This window comes from Fukomys damarensis, unplaced genomic scaffold (assembly GCF_012274545.1).
Source record: "Fukomys damarensis isolate Sample0158 unplaced genomic scaffold, DMR_v1.0_HiC HiC_scaffold_24, whole genome shotgun sequence".
Classification (NCBI taxonomy): Eukaryota; Metazoa; Chordata; class Mammalia; order Rodentia; family Bathyergidae; genus Fukomys; species Fukomys damarensis.
The window spans coordinates 68,790,853-68,808,242 of NW_022900936.1; the positions used below are offsets into that span (position 1 = coordinate 68,790,853).

Below are 17,390 nucleotides of genomic sequence, written 5' to 3' on the forward strand. Positions count from 1 at the left end.
ATATATATATATATATATTGATATATATTGATATATATATCTGCAAGTTACTTTGTCACCACATTTTTTTCAAAATTTGCTACATTAGGAATATATTTCCCAAACCAGTAAATATTTCACAACCAGTTAGAAATGAGAGTAATGGGAAGCAGTTGTTGGTTTCCATGGTACGAATATTCCCACCACAGCTAACAATAAGCTAAAATGGTTTTAGGAAATGGATCGCGAAATTCCTTAAGTTTTAGCAATCAGCCCTGCAACCAAGTACAAGCTGCCCCAGCAAGACCAGCATCCAAAAGCATACAAGATGTGTGAATAATCAGTGTGATTCAAATCACAATACACACAGTACTGTCAAAATGACCATCTTACATAATATTTTAAGAAAGAACAGCCTTTTTCACTGCATAAGCGAAGAAACAAAAAGGATGGAAAATAACTATAAAGATGCAAATACACTACAGAGCTCACAGAATTCTTATAAGTACTAACAATACTACCCAGTCAACTACCACTGTGCTAAAGAGAAAAACAAAAGTAAAGCAGATGAAGCCTGGCAGTATTTACAGTAGTATTGATTATCTACTAATCCATTTATTCAGTCTTAAATTATCAAGCATACATTATGCCTCCTAACTTCAGGTTCCCAGGGTACTAACTATAACTAAAATGAAGTTCCTGCCCTCATGCAGCTTACAGTCTTTTAGAGATATGCCATAAACTTTTCCTGATGAATAACTGGCACGGAATATTCAAGAAACCTTAACATTAAAGTAAGTAAAACAAGATGAATGAAATGCAAAGGCACCATATACCATCAGTTTTTAGAGGAAAAAAAAAGAGACATGGGAAAAGAAAAGCCTGTTAGAAAGAAAAGAAGAACAGGATGAAAAGGCAGAAAAATTCAAAGCCCATAGCCCACCACCTCTGTGTAGGCATATAATCCTTGCTCCTTGCTGGTGAAGCTGGTACCTTATACAAACTTTACTATAGCACACAACAATTTCACAGTTGCCTCAAGGTACGCGGTTCTTACCCCCAAGACAAACCAACAATTAGGGATTAAAGGTTAGTGACCACCGCCTTAACATATCCTCTTACTTTTGCAGGAGAACGTTGTTTCCGCTTCTTCTTTTTCTGTAAGTCTACTGGCTCTCTGATTTGTTTTTTGTCTCTCATCAGCTGCTCAGATACATCAGTAAAAGTAATTTCCTGCTTTACACTTATCTGTTTAAAAAAAGAAAGCCGAATTTAGAAAAGCATAAAAGACTGTGAAAAAAATTCATTGTATGTGTAATCCTTCGCTAAACTTGTAAATAGGTACCCCTTAATGTCTATGTGTGCACCAACTAGAGAGTGCTACACAGAATTCATTAACAGGCAGTTGAGAAATAAAAATCAAGGATATATAAACGGGGGAAATAAGATTTTTAAAAGATTTACCAGAAAAGATTAAAGATATCCTTGAAAAATATTATTATAAACAACCTAGTGGAATCCAACTGAGGATAGGACACAGTAGTATCAATTTCATTACAAGATACAGGGAACTGATACTGAAGTTACAAGCACAGAGCAAAGTTAAGTTTCAAAAATCAGCACAATATCAGGTGAAAAAACAAGCATTTAGACATCTCCATAGGCCCTCTTTATCAAGAAAACAATGAAAAATTTTAGAAAAGTTCACATCAAAAGTGTGCCCGATGCTGACGGGCAATAGCCAGTTATTTTCCTAGCCTTCACAACAATCATTATCAAATACGTGATGATAAAATCTCATATAATTTTAGGTCACTACTCTGCATAAGACATGGCGCTTTCAACAAATAAAGACATTAAGATTTCAAAAATGTCCCATTTTTAGGCCTCAGCTCTCAGAGTCACTTGTCCTATGAGAAACATCAAGGTATTAAGGTCAATGAGGGTACAGTCAATTCTCATCAGATTTGATGGGGTTCAGTTCTCATTCTCATTGCTACAATTTCAACTAATCCTTGAAATAAAGACACAAGAATCTTTAACTTTCAACTAATAGGCTGTGAAATATAGCAAAATTCTTGAAGAATCATCTGAGAAGCTCAATGTGCTAATGACTTACATTAAAAAAAAAATACCAGAAAACATGGTGCAAAGATTATGAACATCTTATAAATTCACAGTATAAGCTGGAAGGTACTTAAAATAGCTCTGCAGAAGGGGTTCATGAGTAATCTTCTTTGACATAAGCTAGGAATTTCAGAATGATGAAATAAACAAGTTTTCATGAATTCCTGAAATGTGGGCAATGTGAGAATCACAAATCAAGAAGGATGGCACCAAAAATATGACATAATGATTATTGAGCTAGTATTATGAGGAAATAGAGCATTACAGAGACCACTCTTACTGTTTATTTTTGTTATCAGTTAAACAGAATGGTAAAATCACCACTAACAGGCCTTGGTAAATGGGCCTTACTACCTTTGAAGTGATGTTTACTGAACACAACTACACACTAAGCTGAGGGTGGGATGAAAAAACGAACTGTAAAAGTAGCTGTGGGCTCGCATGCCCTTCCTCATGACAGTCTGCCCTGTGTCCTCCAGGGTGTACTTTCATCTTGCTTTGCCCTCTTTCACTCAGCCCAAGTACTCTACAGAGCCAGGTTCCCCGGCACTCTTCTTCCCTTTTACTTTTTCAAATAAACTTTGTCAGCAAGGGGTGGGTGCAGGAGGGGAGGGGAGGGAATGGGAGGGGAGCAGAGGAGAGGAAGAACAGCTGTGGAGTTGACTGACTTTTCCTATTTTTGTAGGAGCTTCAAAAAGTAACTCATAAATCATGGAAATATAACATCAAGCAATAAAAAACAGAGAAAGTTTTTGGTAACCGTCAAGGGGAGTGTAAGACAGATTCAAAAGTAAGCCCTGAAATCAGCAGCTACTCACAAACCAGAGTAGCCTTTAGGTGCAAAAGGTAGAAAAAAAAAGATTAATAAATATATCTGAAATTTTTAGTTACTTCCACACACAGTACATAGGAGATTATAGTAAAAAGATCATTTTCAAGTACAAGAGATAATTTTTAGTATTATTAAAGCATAAACTATACCTACCAGTCACAGTGGATCAAACCACAGTGATTATCAATAGACACACCATAAATTACACTTTTAGAATGTTCCAATAGGCTTATCATTGATGGAATAGAGAGAGCTTTCTTTATATCACTTATAACCATACTCTATAAAGCATTTGTTCTAACTTAAGGTAGTTAGAAAAGATGTGGGTAAATATAAAAACATAAAAAGGTAAGTATGCTAATGATAGAACAGCTACAAAAAATGAGGTGCGAGGTCTGGAAAAACTTTTGCTACAAAAGTGGTTTACAAGAACAAGAAAACTTAGGTAAGGCAGAGATAATCCATTCTGTTACTTAACCTTTCCTTAAGAACTCTGGTGCATGCCTGTAATCCCAGCACTCAGGAAGCTGAGGCAGGAGGATCACCGTGAGTTTGAGACCAGCCTAGGCTACATAGTGAGTTTCAGGTCAGTCTCAACTACATAGTGAGACCCTGTCTCAAAAAAACCAAAAAAAAAAGGACTCTTTAAAAGGAAACCAAGTTCACAGTATTTTGGCAAAAAAAGAAACCTAAATGTAACACAGAAGTAGGTCCTAGAGTGTGTTACCTTTGATCTTCCTTGAAAGTTCTTAAGGGTATTTCTTTATTCTCCTGACCTTAAACCCTTGCCAAGCCCGGTGCACACTGATCCCAGTCAGCACTCTGGGAGCAGGAGGACTGCAAGCCTGAGCCTAGTCCAGGCAATTTAGTGACTTCACAGGACACCATCTCAAAATTAAGTAAATAATTAAAGGACTAGGGGTGTCGCTCAGTGTGGAAGCCCTGGGTTCAAGCCCCAGTACTGTGAAGAAAAAAAAAAAAGAGGAGAGAGGATGGGAGAGAGGGACTTTCCTTTGATCTAAAGCCAAAATTCTAACTGAAGCCCACTATCCAAAATGACTTTCTTTTCTAACAGTCATTTCATTCTGGCCCCCAAAGTAATAAACTTGTCCTACTTTTATATTTAACTATTTCGTGTAGAAGGCATTCTTCACTGGCATTACCCGTAACACCCTTCACTTGTTTATTTACTTAACAGTTATTAAGTGCCTGCTTTGTGCTAAGTCCAGTAAAGCTTAAATAACAAAACAAAAACATTTACTGAGATCTTAACACTCCAGATATGCAGAAACCATTCCGAATATGAAATCTCCTTTGCAAAAGTCTTAAAATGTAGGTGTGGAGTTCTGATGCACTGTAAGAAACAAATAAATAAAACAGCACACGTCGTCTTTCAAGTAAATGAAAAGTATGAAGAGTGAGGGCAAGAATTCCAGGGGCAGGGGCAGTATGAAGACTTGAAATAACTGCAAGCCTTATGCACTAAAGGAAAGATTAAAAGTTTATTATGTATTCCCTCTTTCTCTTCTAAACATGCTACCTTCCCAACTCCCTTGTTGCAGACTAGTGTTAAGTACTGTCCCAAACATGTTACCAGATACAGTACTATCTGGTTTGCAAATTCTGGCCTATTCCTCCCTCCCCACCTTCCAAACAAAGCGGTAACTGACTGGCGGGATCACTTGGGACTCTTCCCGCTTTTCATTGCAAACTTCCTAAATGTACATTCAGAGACACCCTCTTCACGCCAACTAACTTTACCCATCTCAAGGACTTTGGGAATTGTCTCTCAGTGTATTCTTCTACAAATAAACTGACAAGAAACTCTTTTCTTGTCATTTCACAAGTGAGGAACCTGCTCCACTGCCTATAGTATCAATTGTACATTCTGCAGCTCAGGTTCAAGATTCTATGTGATCTGCTTCATAAAACAGACTTGGGGAACTTGTCAGAAGATCTCTCTTCTTCTTCTCCTTCTAAAGCTTTACATTCTTATCAGCTTCATTTCAATGTTTTGTCAGTCTTACTTTTACCCCAACCACTGAGAAAAGGGAAGATACCTTTCTGCTCTCTTCTGCTCTCTGCTAAGGATTCCATCCCCACCCACTGCCAAGAGGTGTACTGCTTCTCAGCCTCTCCCTCCCCTTCCCCAGTACCAGGAGAACTCAGGACCTTGCACTTGCAAGGCAGGCACGTTGCCACTGAGCTAAATCCCTCGCCACAGCCTCTCTTAAGTGTCGGGACTCCATCACTTACTTCTCTTCCTAAAAGCACAATAAAATCCGCCCTACAAAATAAATCTTTGTGGACCAAAATTTTTCTAGCTACTATCCTTCAAATGGCCAAACCCTGAAAAAATTATCTGTACTTGGCATATAAAGACAATAACTGTCCCCAAATTTAGAAAAATGGCTATTCTGAGAGTAAAAGTGTACACAGGCATATAAAAAGGATGTGTGTAGATATCACCACAAGGAATCTGTTTCACAACAGTGCCTAGGAAACACTCAAGGTGAAGTAAGGTGACCACAAAAAAAGTGCTTAAAAAGAAAGACATAACACAACTGCACAGCAAACATACAGTTTAAAGGAAGAATGTTAGCAATATTTGAGGGTACTTATGGAGTAAAGAACAAGAGGACTATCAGTGTGTGTCTGGGTACCACAAGGATGGTTTTGGCAAGATAGTTATAACCAGCCAACAGGAAGATCTCAAATTCCAAGCTCACAATGTGTAAGGCAGGGAGGGAGTTGAAGTAATAAAGTGATAGACAGGCTTTTGTGAACCATGGACCTTAATCCTCCTCTCTGCTTTACCCAGGAGCACAGGAAAAATTTGCCAGGGGAGAAACTGATAGCTGTCCTTTGATTTTTGAACAGGTCAAGAGATCCACAGTCAAACTATTCTCTACCTTCCTATTACATTTCCTGTACGTTCTTTAAAATGTGATTGCTGAATCAGCATCTAACAGTCTAGATAATATAGATGAAATAGAAAAGTGAAAAATCAAGTTATCTTACCTGGAATCATGCCAACCACCCCTACACCACTTGGAAATTCTATTCTTCCAATTTCCATGACATTACCTGTTTTAGCTCTCTTTTTCTTCACAACAGTTCTTCTTAATCCATCTTTCCAGGAATAGGCACGTTTACTTTTTAAGAGTTTCAGTAAATCTACATCAGTGGTTCTCAAATGCACGGACTCCCAAAGGTCCCTCACTCCCTTTCAGTGTCGAGTTTCCCCTATTAATCTACTGTTACCATATCTTTTCTTTTAACTGTCTTTAGAAAAGTATCATAATATGTCAGTTATTTAACATGTTGCTATTATAGACCGAATGCATTGGTAGATATGAGAATCTAGCTGTCATATATTAAACTACACACTGGAGACTGGCAAAAATGTAAAACAATTCTCATTCATTTTTGTTTTAGAAAACAGAGTTATTTTTCATTAAAATTTAGATGCTGACATGTAGTAACTTATTATATATATATGTTTTTGGGGGGGTACTGGAGATCGAACTCAGGCCCTTGCACTTGAGAGGCAAGTGGCAGAACCACTGAGCTAAATCCCTGGCCCTGTTATTTATAAATTAACAAATAAAACAGAATTCCTGCATCTTTAATTTCTGAAATGATGAACACTGGTATATGTAACCAACCTAAGCAAAAGCTTTCAGGAATACTCAACATTTTTTAAGAGTGTAAAGGGGTCTCAAGACCAGAATGTTTGAATATTATCACTTATCTGGATACACTTTAATCACACTCCCCACTTCCTTTTTCTCTATTTAATCTTTTTAATACAGATGTCTGGGCCCCTCTATAATAAAGAAATTAGTGTAAATACTGTGCAAATGTTAGCAGATTTCCATGTATCTCCTCACTCTGTCTGATGAGATTACCAAGGAGGAATCACATTCACTACATCTAGTAGCCAGAACTTAGTTTTTAAATATCATTATTCTAAGAAGAAGCAGGGGAAAAAAAAAAAAAAAAGACTGAAGACTCCTTGGGAAATGGCTGATTCCAGACCTGGGGCAAGGAAAAATATAGTGACTAAAAAATTGTGGTGCCAAAAGCTAAAGTACCCACAAAAGGATCTGAGAATGTTAAAAAAAAAAAAAAAAAGTCAAAGATAAGTATTGGCAGCACTGAATTATAATCTGCAGAATAATCTACAGTACTGAAACACTGATACACCACCTCAAATTGTCTCCTCCAAGATACCCATAAATCACAAAAGAAAAAAAATAGTAAATTTACAGTGGGGAAACCCAAGAAAGAGCACCTTAACAGAGAATGAAGATTAATCCCTCCAGTTAAAGGTGTGTCCCACAACATGTCTGACACAATGCCCTGGGAAGGGCATAACATCACTTCTGTGGTGTTGTCAAAAAGCAGAGCTTCACTCTAACTAGAGGAGATATCTGACAAACTTAAAATCAGAGATACTCTACTAAATAACTGACCAGCGCTTATCAAAGGTATCAAGTACATAGTGAGATCCTGCCTCAAAACAAAGTATCAAGGTCTTAAAATACAGGAAAACAAGAAATTGCTAAAAACTGGAGGAGTTTAAGAAGATATAACCACTAAATGAAAAGTGGAATACTGTACTGAAATCTGGAATAGAAAAGGGACATCAAGGGAGAAGCAGATAAAATTTCAATGAGGACTACAGTTTACTATAATTTGTAAATGTTAAACTCCTGATTTTGACATCTACTACACCGTGGTTGTATAAGTTTTAACACAAAGAGGAAGCTGGCTGAAGAGTTTTATATGAAATCTATTACTTCTGCAGCATTTTTTTTAAGTTTAAAATTACTTCAAAATTAAAAATTAAAGATTGGGGATGTAGCACAGTTTTAAGGGTGCTTGCCTAGCACTCATTAGGCTGTGTTCCACCCACAGCACCTTACAGATGTAGAAAATTTTAAAATTTTATACTTTTTTCTAACTACAAAAATATTCATCAATTATATCTCCCCAGTAAAGTAAGATTTTATGATAACATTTACTACACACCAGACACTGTCTTAGACTCTGGACACTCAATGGACTGATGTGGTGGGCAGAGAACACAGGATCTCTACACTGTTACAGAATACTGCATTGAACCATACAGTAATCCTATGGGTAGTCATTTCCATCCCATTTTAAAATATAACTGCCTTGTCCAAAACTGATTAAAAAAGAGAAACAAAATTTAAAACTACATCTTTCATAACGAGGATCAAGATCCTACCTCTTGTGATCTGTGAATAATTTCTTATATTCAAGTTGCCAACAAGGAAAGTAAAACTTTAGGAGGGTAAATGTTTTATCCAACCCATAAAATTTCAAAACTGAAACTTAAACCAAGATTTGACACCTTTCAATTCTGTGCTATTTCCATTCCTATAGCTGCTTATTAAATCCACAGTATTCATATTTAAAAAGCTTTTGTATTAGCATTCAGTATTTTTCCATATATGAACTATAGTTTGGATATTTTCAGACTATGGAATAAAACTCTAGTTGTTCTGGGACATCTAATGGAAAAATGTAAGTTTTAAAATGAATTGGACAAATGCCAACAATGTTTAGGTGTAAAAAATCAGCAGACTTGAGTTTCACTGCTACATCTCCTAGTTCCTAGCTGAGTAAAGATGTCTTCAAGAGCTGGTATGGCAAAACAAGAAAAGAACAGGTCAGGAGTTAAAAGAACTACAATCTAACTCCAAATAGTAAAACTAGCAGCATGAAGTTGAACAACTAAAATTTATTCATTTGGAACTCTGTTCACTTGTAAGCTAGAGGAAAAATTCCTCACAAGATTTCTGCAGCATTAAATGAGATTATACCAGCATCATAACTACAGTAGTTGATAGGATTCCCCATCACCACATCCTAGGGATTGAACCCAGGGGAGCTCTTATCACTGAGCTACATTCTCAGCCCCCTTTTTATTTCTGGTACTGGAGATCAAACTCAAGACCATGTGCTTATTAGGTGGGTGCAGTGCCAGTGAGCTAAATTCCAGGATCTCAGCCCATTTAAAATTTTTATTTTGAGACAGAGTCTTGCCAAGTTGCCAGGGCAAGATAAGAACTTGAAATCCTGGCCTTCCTCAATGCTAGAATTTGGAACTATAGATGTGTGGCAACTTACACACCCAATTTTATTACAACCATCTCTTCATCTTTTAATTGGTGACAGCAATAATATTCACCTTGTATCAGAAGATCAAGTAACACTACAACTTGAAAACTAGATATACAATAAATATAAATAATATATCTACAATAATATAAATATATAAGTAATAAATATATGTAGTTATTAATCATTACCATACAATCGCAGGTATGTAATTGCTTGAAGACTGGGTTACTAATTACTACAGAACGTTTTCATTTAGCTCAGTGGTAAAGAACTTGTCCAAGCATGTGCAAGGACCTGGGTTCAATTCCTACAACTACAAAAGCAAGTTGCCACGCCTGTCCTAGAACATCACAGCTTAGCTGGGCATAGTGGTGCCCACCTGTAATTTCAGCACTCAGGAGCCTGAGCCAGGAGGATCATGCACTGGAGACCAGCTTGGACTACACAGCAAAACTCTATCTCAAAAACAAACAACCGAACGAAGAGGACTCAATACAGCTAAAAATAGTATTTCTTTTCATATTCAATCTACTTTCCAATTTCTCTGCTTTCAATATATTATTCATAGGGCCGGGGATTTGGCTCAATGGTTTCGCCACCTCCCTCGTAAGAACAAGGGGCCGAGTTCAATCCCCAGTACCAAAAAAAAAAAAAAAAAAAAAACCATACACACACACCACATCCATCTCCTATCTAAAGATTCTCTTAATTTTCTACTCCACTCACTACCCAAGATCAAGTCCAGTTGTTTTTTACCACTTGTGTTTCACATTTCCTTCTCAAGGTTATTATGAAGATATTAGATATTAGGTATTCTCTACACTACTAGAGGAACTAGACTGATCATCTTTTACAAGTTATAATTTGGCTAATATACATCAAGAGCCTTAAGGAGATTCTACTATTGAAGAAAAAAATCTCACAACAACCATGTCCACATATAACATCACAATTTATGACAGTAAAAAATATACAAATATCTATCATCCATAATAGAGGTAAATACAATACAGCTATATGGCATTATACAGTTACCAATAATACTACTTTGTATTAATATCAGTAACAGAGAGGTTCATGATTCAAGGTTAAATGATATAGACAAATATATAAATACATTATTACAATTTTATAGAAACACAGAAATATATGTGAAGCAAATTTTTACATAAGCACACAAATTCCTACATAGGAAAACAAAAAAAGAAAACACTACAACACTAGCCAAGGAACATTAACAGTAGTTATCCTAGAGTAGAAAAATTATAGCAATTTTTATGATCTTTATAGTTTAAAAAAATGTTACATTTTCTCAACAACTATTACTTTGTAAGTTTAATACATTAAATTCAGTCTTAATACAAACATCTAGTATTAATCAAAGAAAAAATCCATTTGCCATTATCTTGACATACTAAATTATTTTAAAAAGTAGATTACACCAGCAACATGAAACCAAAAGAAAATCTGTTTTTTAAAAAATACAGAAACTGCCATCAAATAAATCTTGATCCCTACCCTTGCATCCTCAGCAAAACTCGATTTTAAGTGGACTGTCACTCTAAATGGGAAAGGAAGACCAAAAAGCTTCTAGAAGTTAACAGGGAAAATATCTTTATAATGCTGGGACAGACAAAAACCTTCTAATGGGACACACAAACCCCTATAGGAAAGACATATAAATTACACAGTACTTCCTAATCAAAAGAGTAAAAAGGCATGCCAGAGTGGGAAATAATAATTACAATACAAACAGCCAACAAACATATAACTATTGAAAATATGTAAGAGAATGGAACAACCCTATTTTAAAAGTGGGCAAAAGAATCCAGCACAGTGGCACAAGCCTGTAATCCCAGCACTCAGCAGGATGAGGCAGGGGTTTGAAGGCAGCCTAGGCTAGGTTGCGTATTGAGTTCAGGGCTACTCTCAAAAAATAAATACATACATAAACAAAAGGTAAAAAAAAAAAAAAAGTGGGGGGTTTCGATCCCCGGTACCATAAAAAAAAAAAGTGTGGGTGGTGGGGGGAATATCCAGCTTACAAAAAAATACAAATTGTCAAATAAGCATGAAAAGCTACTCAACTTTTTTACTTATCAGTGAAATGAAAGCTAAAAATCACACTGCAATCCCACTACATAACCATCAAAATGGCTTAAATGAAAACGTAATGTTTGACAATAACAAACTGCCAAGAATATGGAGTTACTGTCACAGGTAACCTGTTAGAAACTGATTCTACAGCTAAACATATGAAACCCAGCCAAATCAATCCTAATATACAGTGAACAAAACAAATACAAATGTGTACCTCTGGGCATATCCAAAAGGAATATTCACAGCAGTACTTTTCATAACAGCCAACGTTCAGAAATAAGCTGTTTATCTTCTTTTCTTTGCAGCGCTGGGGATGGAAACCAGGGCCTTGCATAGGCTGGGAAAATGAGCTACATCTCCAGCCTATGCCATAAATTATCTAAATGCCTACTATACTAAAATGAATAATAAAGTCATATAATTGACAATTAAACAGAAATGAGAATAAATTAGTTTCATGCATTAACATGAATATATCTCATACACAATGTAAAACAATAAACCCCAGATATTGGAGTGCACAGTGTATGCATTTCTATTTATACTAACCTCAAAATCAAGTGATTGAACAGATCATTAGAAAGCATTAGGACAGTGGTAATTTCTAGGAATTAAGAGGAGCACTGTGGAAGACTGGAGTTTCTGGGATACTAGTGGTGTGCTACATCTTGTTCTGGGTGGTAGTCACACAGGATGCTTACTTTTGAGTAAATTAGCCAAGATGTACACTTAACAATCCGTACGCCTTTCTGTATGAAGATTCTATTGCAACAAAAACACTTTCACTTAGAGAAATAACACTAAAAATGTATATGAACAAACACACAAGCAGATTTCTTTCATCACTTTTTTCATTCAAACCTACCTAGTAATAATGTAAATGTCAATCAACAGGGGATGACTAATAAATGATGGTACACCATTTAATCGGCCACTAAAATACATACGGCAGTTTCACAAGCAATAACATGAGAATCTCCATAAAATGAATAATGCAAATTCCAAGTGTATACATACTTGAATATTTACATAAAATTTATGTTTAATATCCAAAGCATATTATACAGACATAAATATAGACACACAATAAGTTTGTTTATAAATTTTAAATTTTGAAAAGGGTTTCAGGATTAGTAATTTCTGTGGAACTAGAACAGGCAGAGGTTACAAACAAAAAACATGCATATGCACATGCATGTGCGTGTGCGTGTGTGTGTTGCTGGGGAAGCAAACCCAGGACCTTACGCACGCTAGGCAAGTGCTCCACCACAGAGCCATAGCCCCACTTTTAAAAAGCCATTTAGTGTATGAGTAAAATCTTGTGAAACAAGAGCTGATAGTAGTTACTATTATCCTTAAAGTTTAATTAATTTACTTCTGAAAATGATATTCAAAGAGTATGAAGTAAAAAGGATTTGAATGTATTTTACAAAGCACATCTCTTGAAACATATAGTCCCAACAAAAGCCAATTCAATCACTTTAAGACTGAAGAGCTCAAGAACGTAATAAAACTTCTACTGAATCCCTTAAGGGAACTTTACAAGAAATGCAACAGTAGCAAGAATTGGCTCCAGCTTATACATGACTCTGAAAAATGTACATAATATAATGGATGACAACTGGGAATTTGCCAAAAAGAGAGGGGAAGAAACATCCTACCAATGGCTATTATAGTAAATATAAAAGCAGAGAGATCTCTCATCTTCCAGCATGATTTTGAAAGAGCATTTGTCACTAGTAAATGTAATCCAATTCTGCAATTAAAACAAGAATACAAAATGTGGGGCAAAATGATAAATACCTTAAAACCATTCAAAGTGGTAAAATTATTTTTAAAACAGAAAGAAGTTCCGTATTACAAGATGTATACTCAAATCTCTAGCATCTGCATCTTTCAGTTCTTATTGGACTGAGATTATTTGAGAAAATTACCTATAGCCCCCTTGCTAAACTAATGAATTAAGATTTAAGAAGATTTAAAAATTTAAAAAATGTTAGTATTATACTAATGGTCAAATATATTGAGTTTCCTGGGCCAATGAACAAAATTATTCACACATGAAATGCGTGAAAATGTGCTACAGTTTTATTTATATTGCTTTATAACATGGATATTCATGATGAAAATAAAACACCACGTGAATGCTAAAGTAGATTTTCTCAGGAATTATATGTACCTGAAATATTTTATATTATACCTATATGACTATATATATATATATATATATAGATTGGGGGTACTGAGGAGGCAGGTGGCAGCACCACTGAGCTAAATCCCCAGCCCTAGAATATGATTTTTATTTTTATTTATTTTTTAGAATATGATTTTTAAAGAGATCTTCTAAGTTATAAAATTTTTTCAATCAAGTGATACAGTCCAAAAGTTTAGAAGGCCGAGGTTGAGGTTAAAAAAAAAAAAAAGGCAAAGGTAGCATATTTCACTGTGAGTCATAATTTCATTTGGTAATACAGAACACAAGTCTTTCCTTTTTAAAAAGCTTGCCATCAAACTGGAAAAATTAAGACCATAAAAATTTATGATTTCCCAAATTCTAAGTGGATGTGACAAGAATAAAAAGGATTAAGTCTATTTTTCTCAAATTTCTGAAATATTTAGCTTTGTGGTTGAGAAGCTTTCTAAAACAATACTGTGTACTCAAACAATCTGCAACGATGCACATTTTCTTTATCTAAAAAGCTTGCCATCAAACTGGAAAAATTAAGACCATAAAAATTTATGATTTCCCAAATTCTAAGTGGATGTGACAAGAATAAAAAGGATTAAGTCTATTTTTCTCAAATTTCTGAAATATTTAGCTTTGTGGTTGAGAAGCTTTCTAAAACAATACTGTGTACTCAAACAATCTGCAACGATGCACATTTTCTTTATCTACATTGTCTCAAATACATTTTCTTTATCTGCATTGTCCAATACAAAAGCCACAAGCCACATGCAGGCAATAAACACATGAAATGTGATGAGTCAAGACTAAGGACTTGAAGATTATTATTATTAAATTTTAATTTAAATATATACCATATTAGAAACAAATTTCTAATGGGTAAACTGTAGACATCCAAATGTTGGCCAGTGCTTTGTTATTGAAAAGACTGAATCTCAGGGACTGATTTAGAATACAAGGTCAAGATAAACCCTAAAAACCAATAGTTATCATAAATGAAGAATTTTCATGTAAGCCACAGAACCCAAAATTATTAACAAATCAAGAAAACCCAATGTTTTGTTAATATAAATGTTATCTGTGATTCCAAGGGAATAAACCAATTAAAGAAGAAAAGCACTAACATGCCCAATATCAATTTTAAAAGGCTTTAACACAATCTAGAAATAATGTAAGGCCTCCAAGCTTAAGTTTCTATACTTCTGGGAATCCGAATCATACTACCTTCCTCAACAATCTCTTTTAAATTTAAAAAAAAAAAAAGTATGCAAATGACCCCAAGACCTACACTTCGCTGTACCTTATGGACAGGAAAATATTAAGAAGGGGTTACAATTTTTCATGGCTGGTATGTTCTCCTATAAGATACTGTTACATGAACCTTAAATTCTGTCCAACTAGTATATGGCATAATACAATTTTTCACAGATTCACTTATTACTGTCTTTTAAATGGACTCAATTTTGTGTAACTATAAAAATGCAATTATCAAGCAGACACAATTTTTAAAAGTATAAGGAACTGGGCCAGGGATTTAGCGCAGTGGTTCTGCTGCCTGCCTCCCGCAAGGTCCCAAGTTCAATCCCTGGTACAAAAAAAAAAAAAGTATAAGAAACTGAAAAAAGTTTGAAATATGCTGGTAAGCAAGTAGAAAGGGTAGATACAAAAAACATGATCCTGTGTGTGGTACACATATGAAAAAGTACAAAGTATACACAATATACACAACAACGAAACATATGAGTAATCATATCTCTATGACAGAGGTATGGAGGAATATTTATCCTAGAGAGATTAAAAAAAACCCTGCACACCAAAGTTTACAGCAGCATTATTTGTAATAGCCAAAACCAGGAAAAAACTGTAACATCCTTCACTCAGTAAGAGAATGGTTAAATTATGCTACATCCATACCTTGCTCCATAAGAAATAGGAACAAATTCCTGACACACACAGAAGGCTTGGAAGGCTCTCAAGAACATTATGTTGTGTGAAATATGTCAATTCCCAAAGGTAACCTAGTGTATGATTCTACTGATAAGACATTCCCAAATGACAAAGTTATAGAGATAGAGAACGGATTTGGGATAGCCAAAGGGTAAGAATGGTAGTATGTATGAGGGATGGGAGGATCACTCTGAATTGACAGATCATATCCCTTTCTCTTCCTACTCTTCCCCTTTCCACTTAACATTAAAGCTGTAAACTGCGGCAGAACAAGGTATCCGATTCCAGTCAGGAGGAAGACAGCATCTACATGGAAAAGGTTCCCAATACATAACGTCAGAGCCCAAGCACGGGGAAGAGGTTCTCCTTAGAGGAGAGCTCAGAAGGAGGCTACTCAGAAAGCAGCCTAAAGAAGGGCCTATGTTGGGAGGGAAGGGCACAGAAGCTGAGTAAGACTATCAAAGGTGAGTGTGGATGAGCAGAGTCTATCAACAAACAGTGCATAAGGAGAGATCTGTGTGGTGCTGAGGCCCAAGTCAGTGTCAAAGCACAAGCAGGGAGAGAAAGGCAATCATGCAGGCCATGAGATGGCAAGTACTGCCCTGGGGAACAGAAGTTTCTCCAGAGAAAATAAATACGCTAAGGATAACGAAGTTGAGTTTCTCTAAAGTACCTTCTGGTTGTTGGACTATAACTGGAGGTACCTAATATGAACTTGTGGCTCTCAATACTGTAAGACAGATATGGAAATAATTATAAAAGCAAATGGGTACACGTATATATATCTAAGTGTACAGAATTATATACACAGATACAGCACATTCCCTACTTGTGCCTGCTAGGAAGCCGAGGAGCAGAAACATTCCAGTAACAATGAGAAGCATACTGAGCACCAAGGTCTTGGCTTCTAAACTATGTTTTCCACTAAAATGAACTAGAACTCCTTAGAGAAATGGCTGGCTCCAGGATTGAGGCAGAAGTACAAGACAGGCCTAGAACATCCTGTGCCAAAAAGCAAGTAAGTGTTCAAAACTGATGGGCATATTAAAGGACACAGAGTCAGGGCTGGATGTATATGAGTGGTATAGTGCTTGCCTGGAGTTTAATCTCCAGCAATGGAGGCAGGAGGGGTTGTACAGAACCAGCTTCAAGAGACTCTCACCAGCCAAAAACAGTATTAAACTATCACAGTAATAGATTTTTTTTTAACCTGGCGAATAAAATTTAAAAATAAGACAATATTGATAATACATTTAAATAAATGAATAGATGTTTAAAATGTAGTATGTGTACAAAGTCTTAAATTTGCTCCCCAGTACTGCCCCCTCCACAGAACAATGAGTGTAACTCTACAGAGGCAAAGCTATCATAATAAACTGATCAAAGTGAATCGTAATGCCACCACAAAATTCATGTGCCACCTGTTAACAATGGGGAGAAAACATAGAACGGCTTCTATAATATTCCTGCCGAGGATGCTTATTTTAGATAAATCCCTCAAACTGGGGGACACCCTATAAAATAAATGAAAAAATGCAATAAACAAACAAACTGAAGAACTAACCCAGACTAATGACAACTAAAGAGGCATGAAGATTAAATGTAACACATAATTTCGCATTGGGTCCTTTTGAAAACAAACTTTAACTATGGGAGACTCCAAAGTCTCTCAGTAACTAACACTGAGACTAAGTGAATCAGTACGAATAAAAACAATATAACTACACAACTTCAAAAGAACTCACCCTTACACAACAGCCAGATATATATTCTTTTCAAATGAATGTAAAGCACTAAAAAATCAGATCATATTCAGGGCAATGAAAAAAAATCCTTAAACAGTTTAAAAGGACCAAAATCTTACAATGTGTATTCTTTAACTACATGATTAGATGTACATGATAAAATTCTAACTGAAAAATTTCAAAATACTATTAATTAAAAGTAGAACACTTTTGGGCTGGGGACTTAGCTCAGTGGTTCTGCCGTCTGTCTTATAAGTGCAAGGCCCTGAGTTTGATCCCCGGTACCAAAAAAAAAAAAAAAAAAAAAAAAAAAAAAAAA

The 17,390-nt window shown here is 35.6% G+C and overlaps 1 protein-coding gene across 3 annotated transcripts in view; it reads right to left on the minus strand.

Annotated features, from left to right (window-relative positions):
- Positions 1–17,390, minus strand: part of Znf148 (zinc finger protein 148) — a 135,403-nt gene that overhangs the window by 48,982 nt on the left and 69,031 nt on the right. For all 3 annotated transcript variants that reach the window (XM_010618304.3, XM_010618291.3, XM_010618297.3), the window contains one exon: positions 1,102–1,227. In XM_010618304.3, coding sequence (XP_010616606.1) covers positions 1,102–1,227 — 126 coding nt within the window. The remainder of the gene's footprint in view (positions 1–1,101; positions 1,228–17,390) is intronic.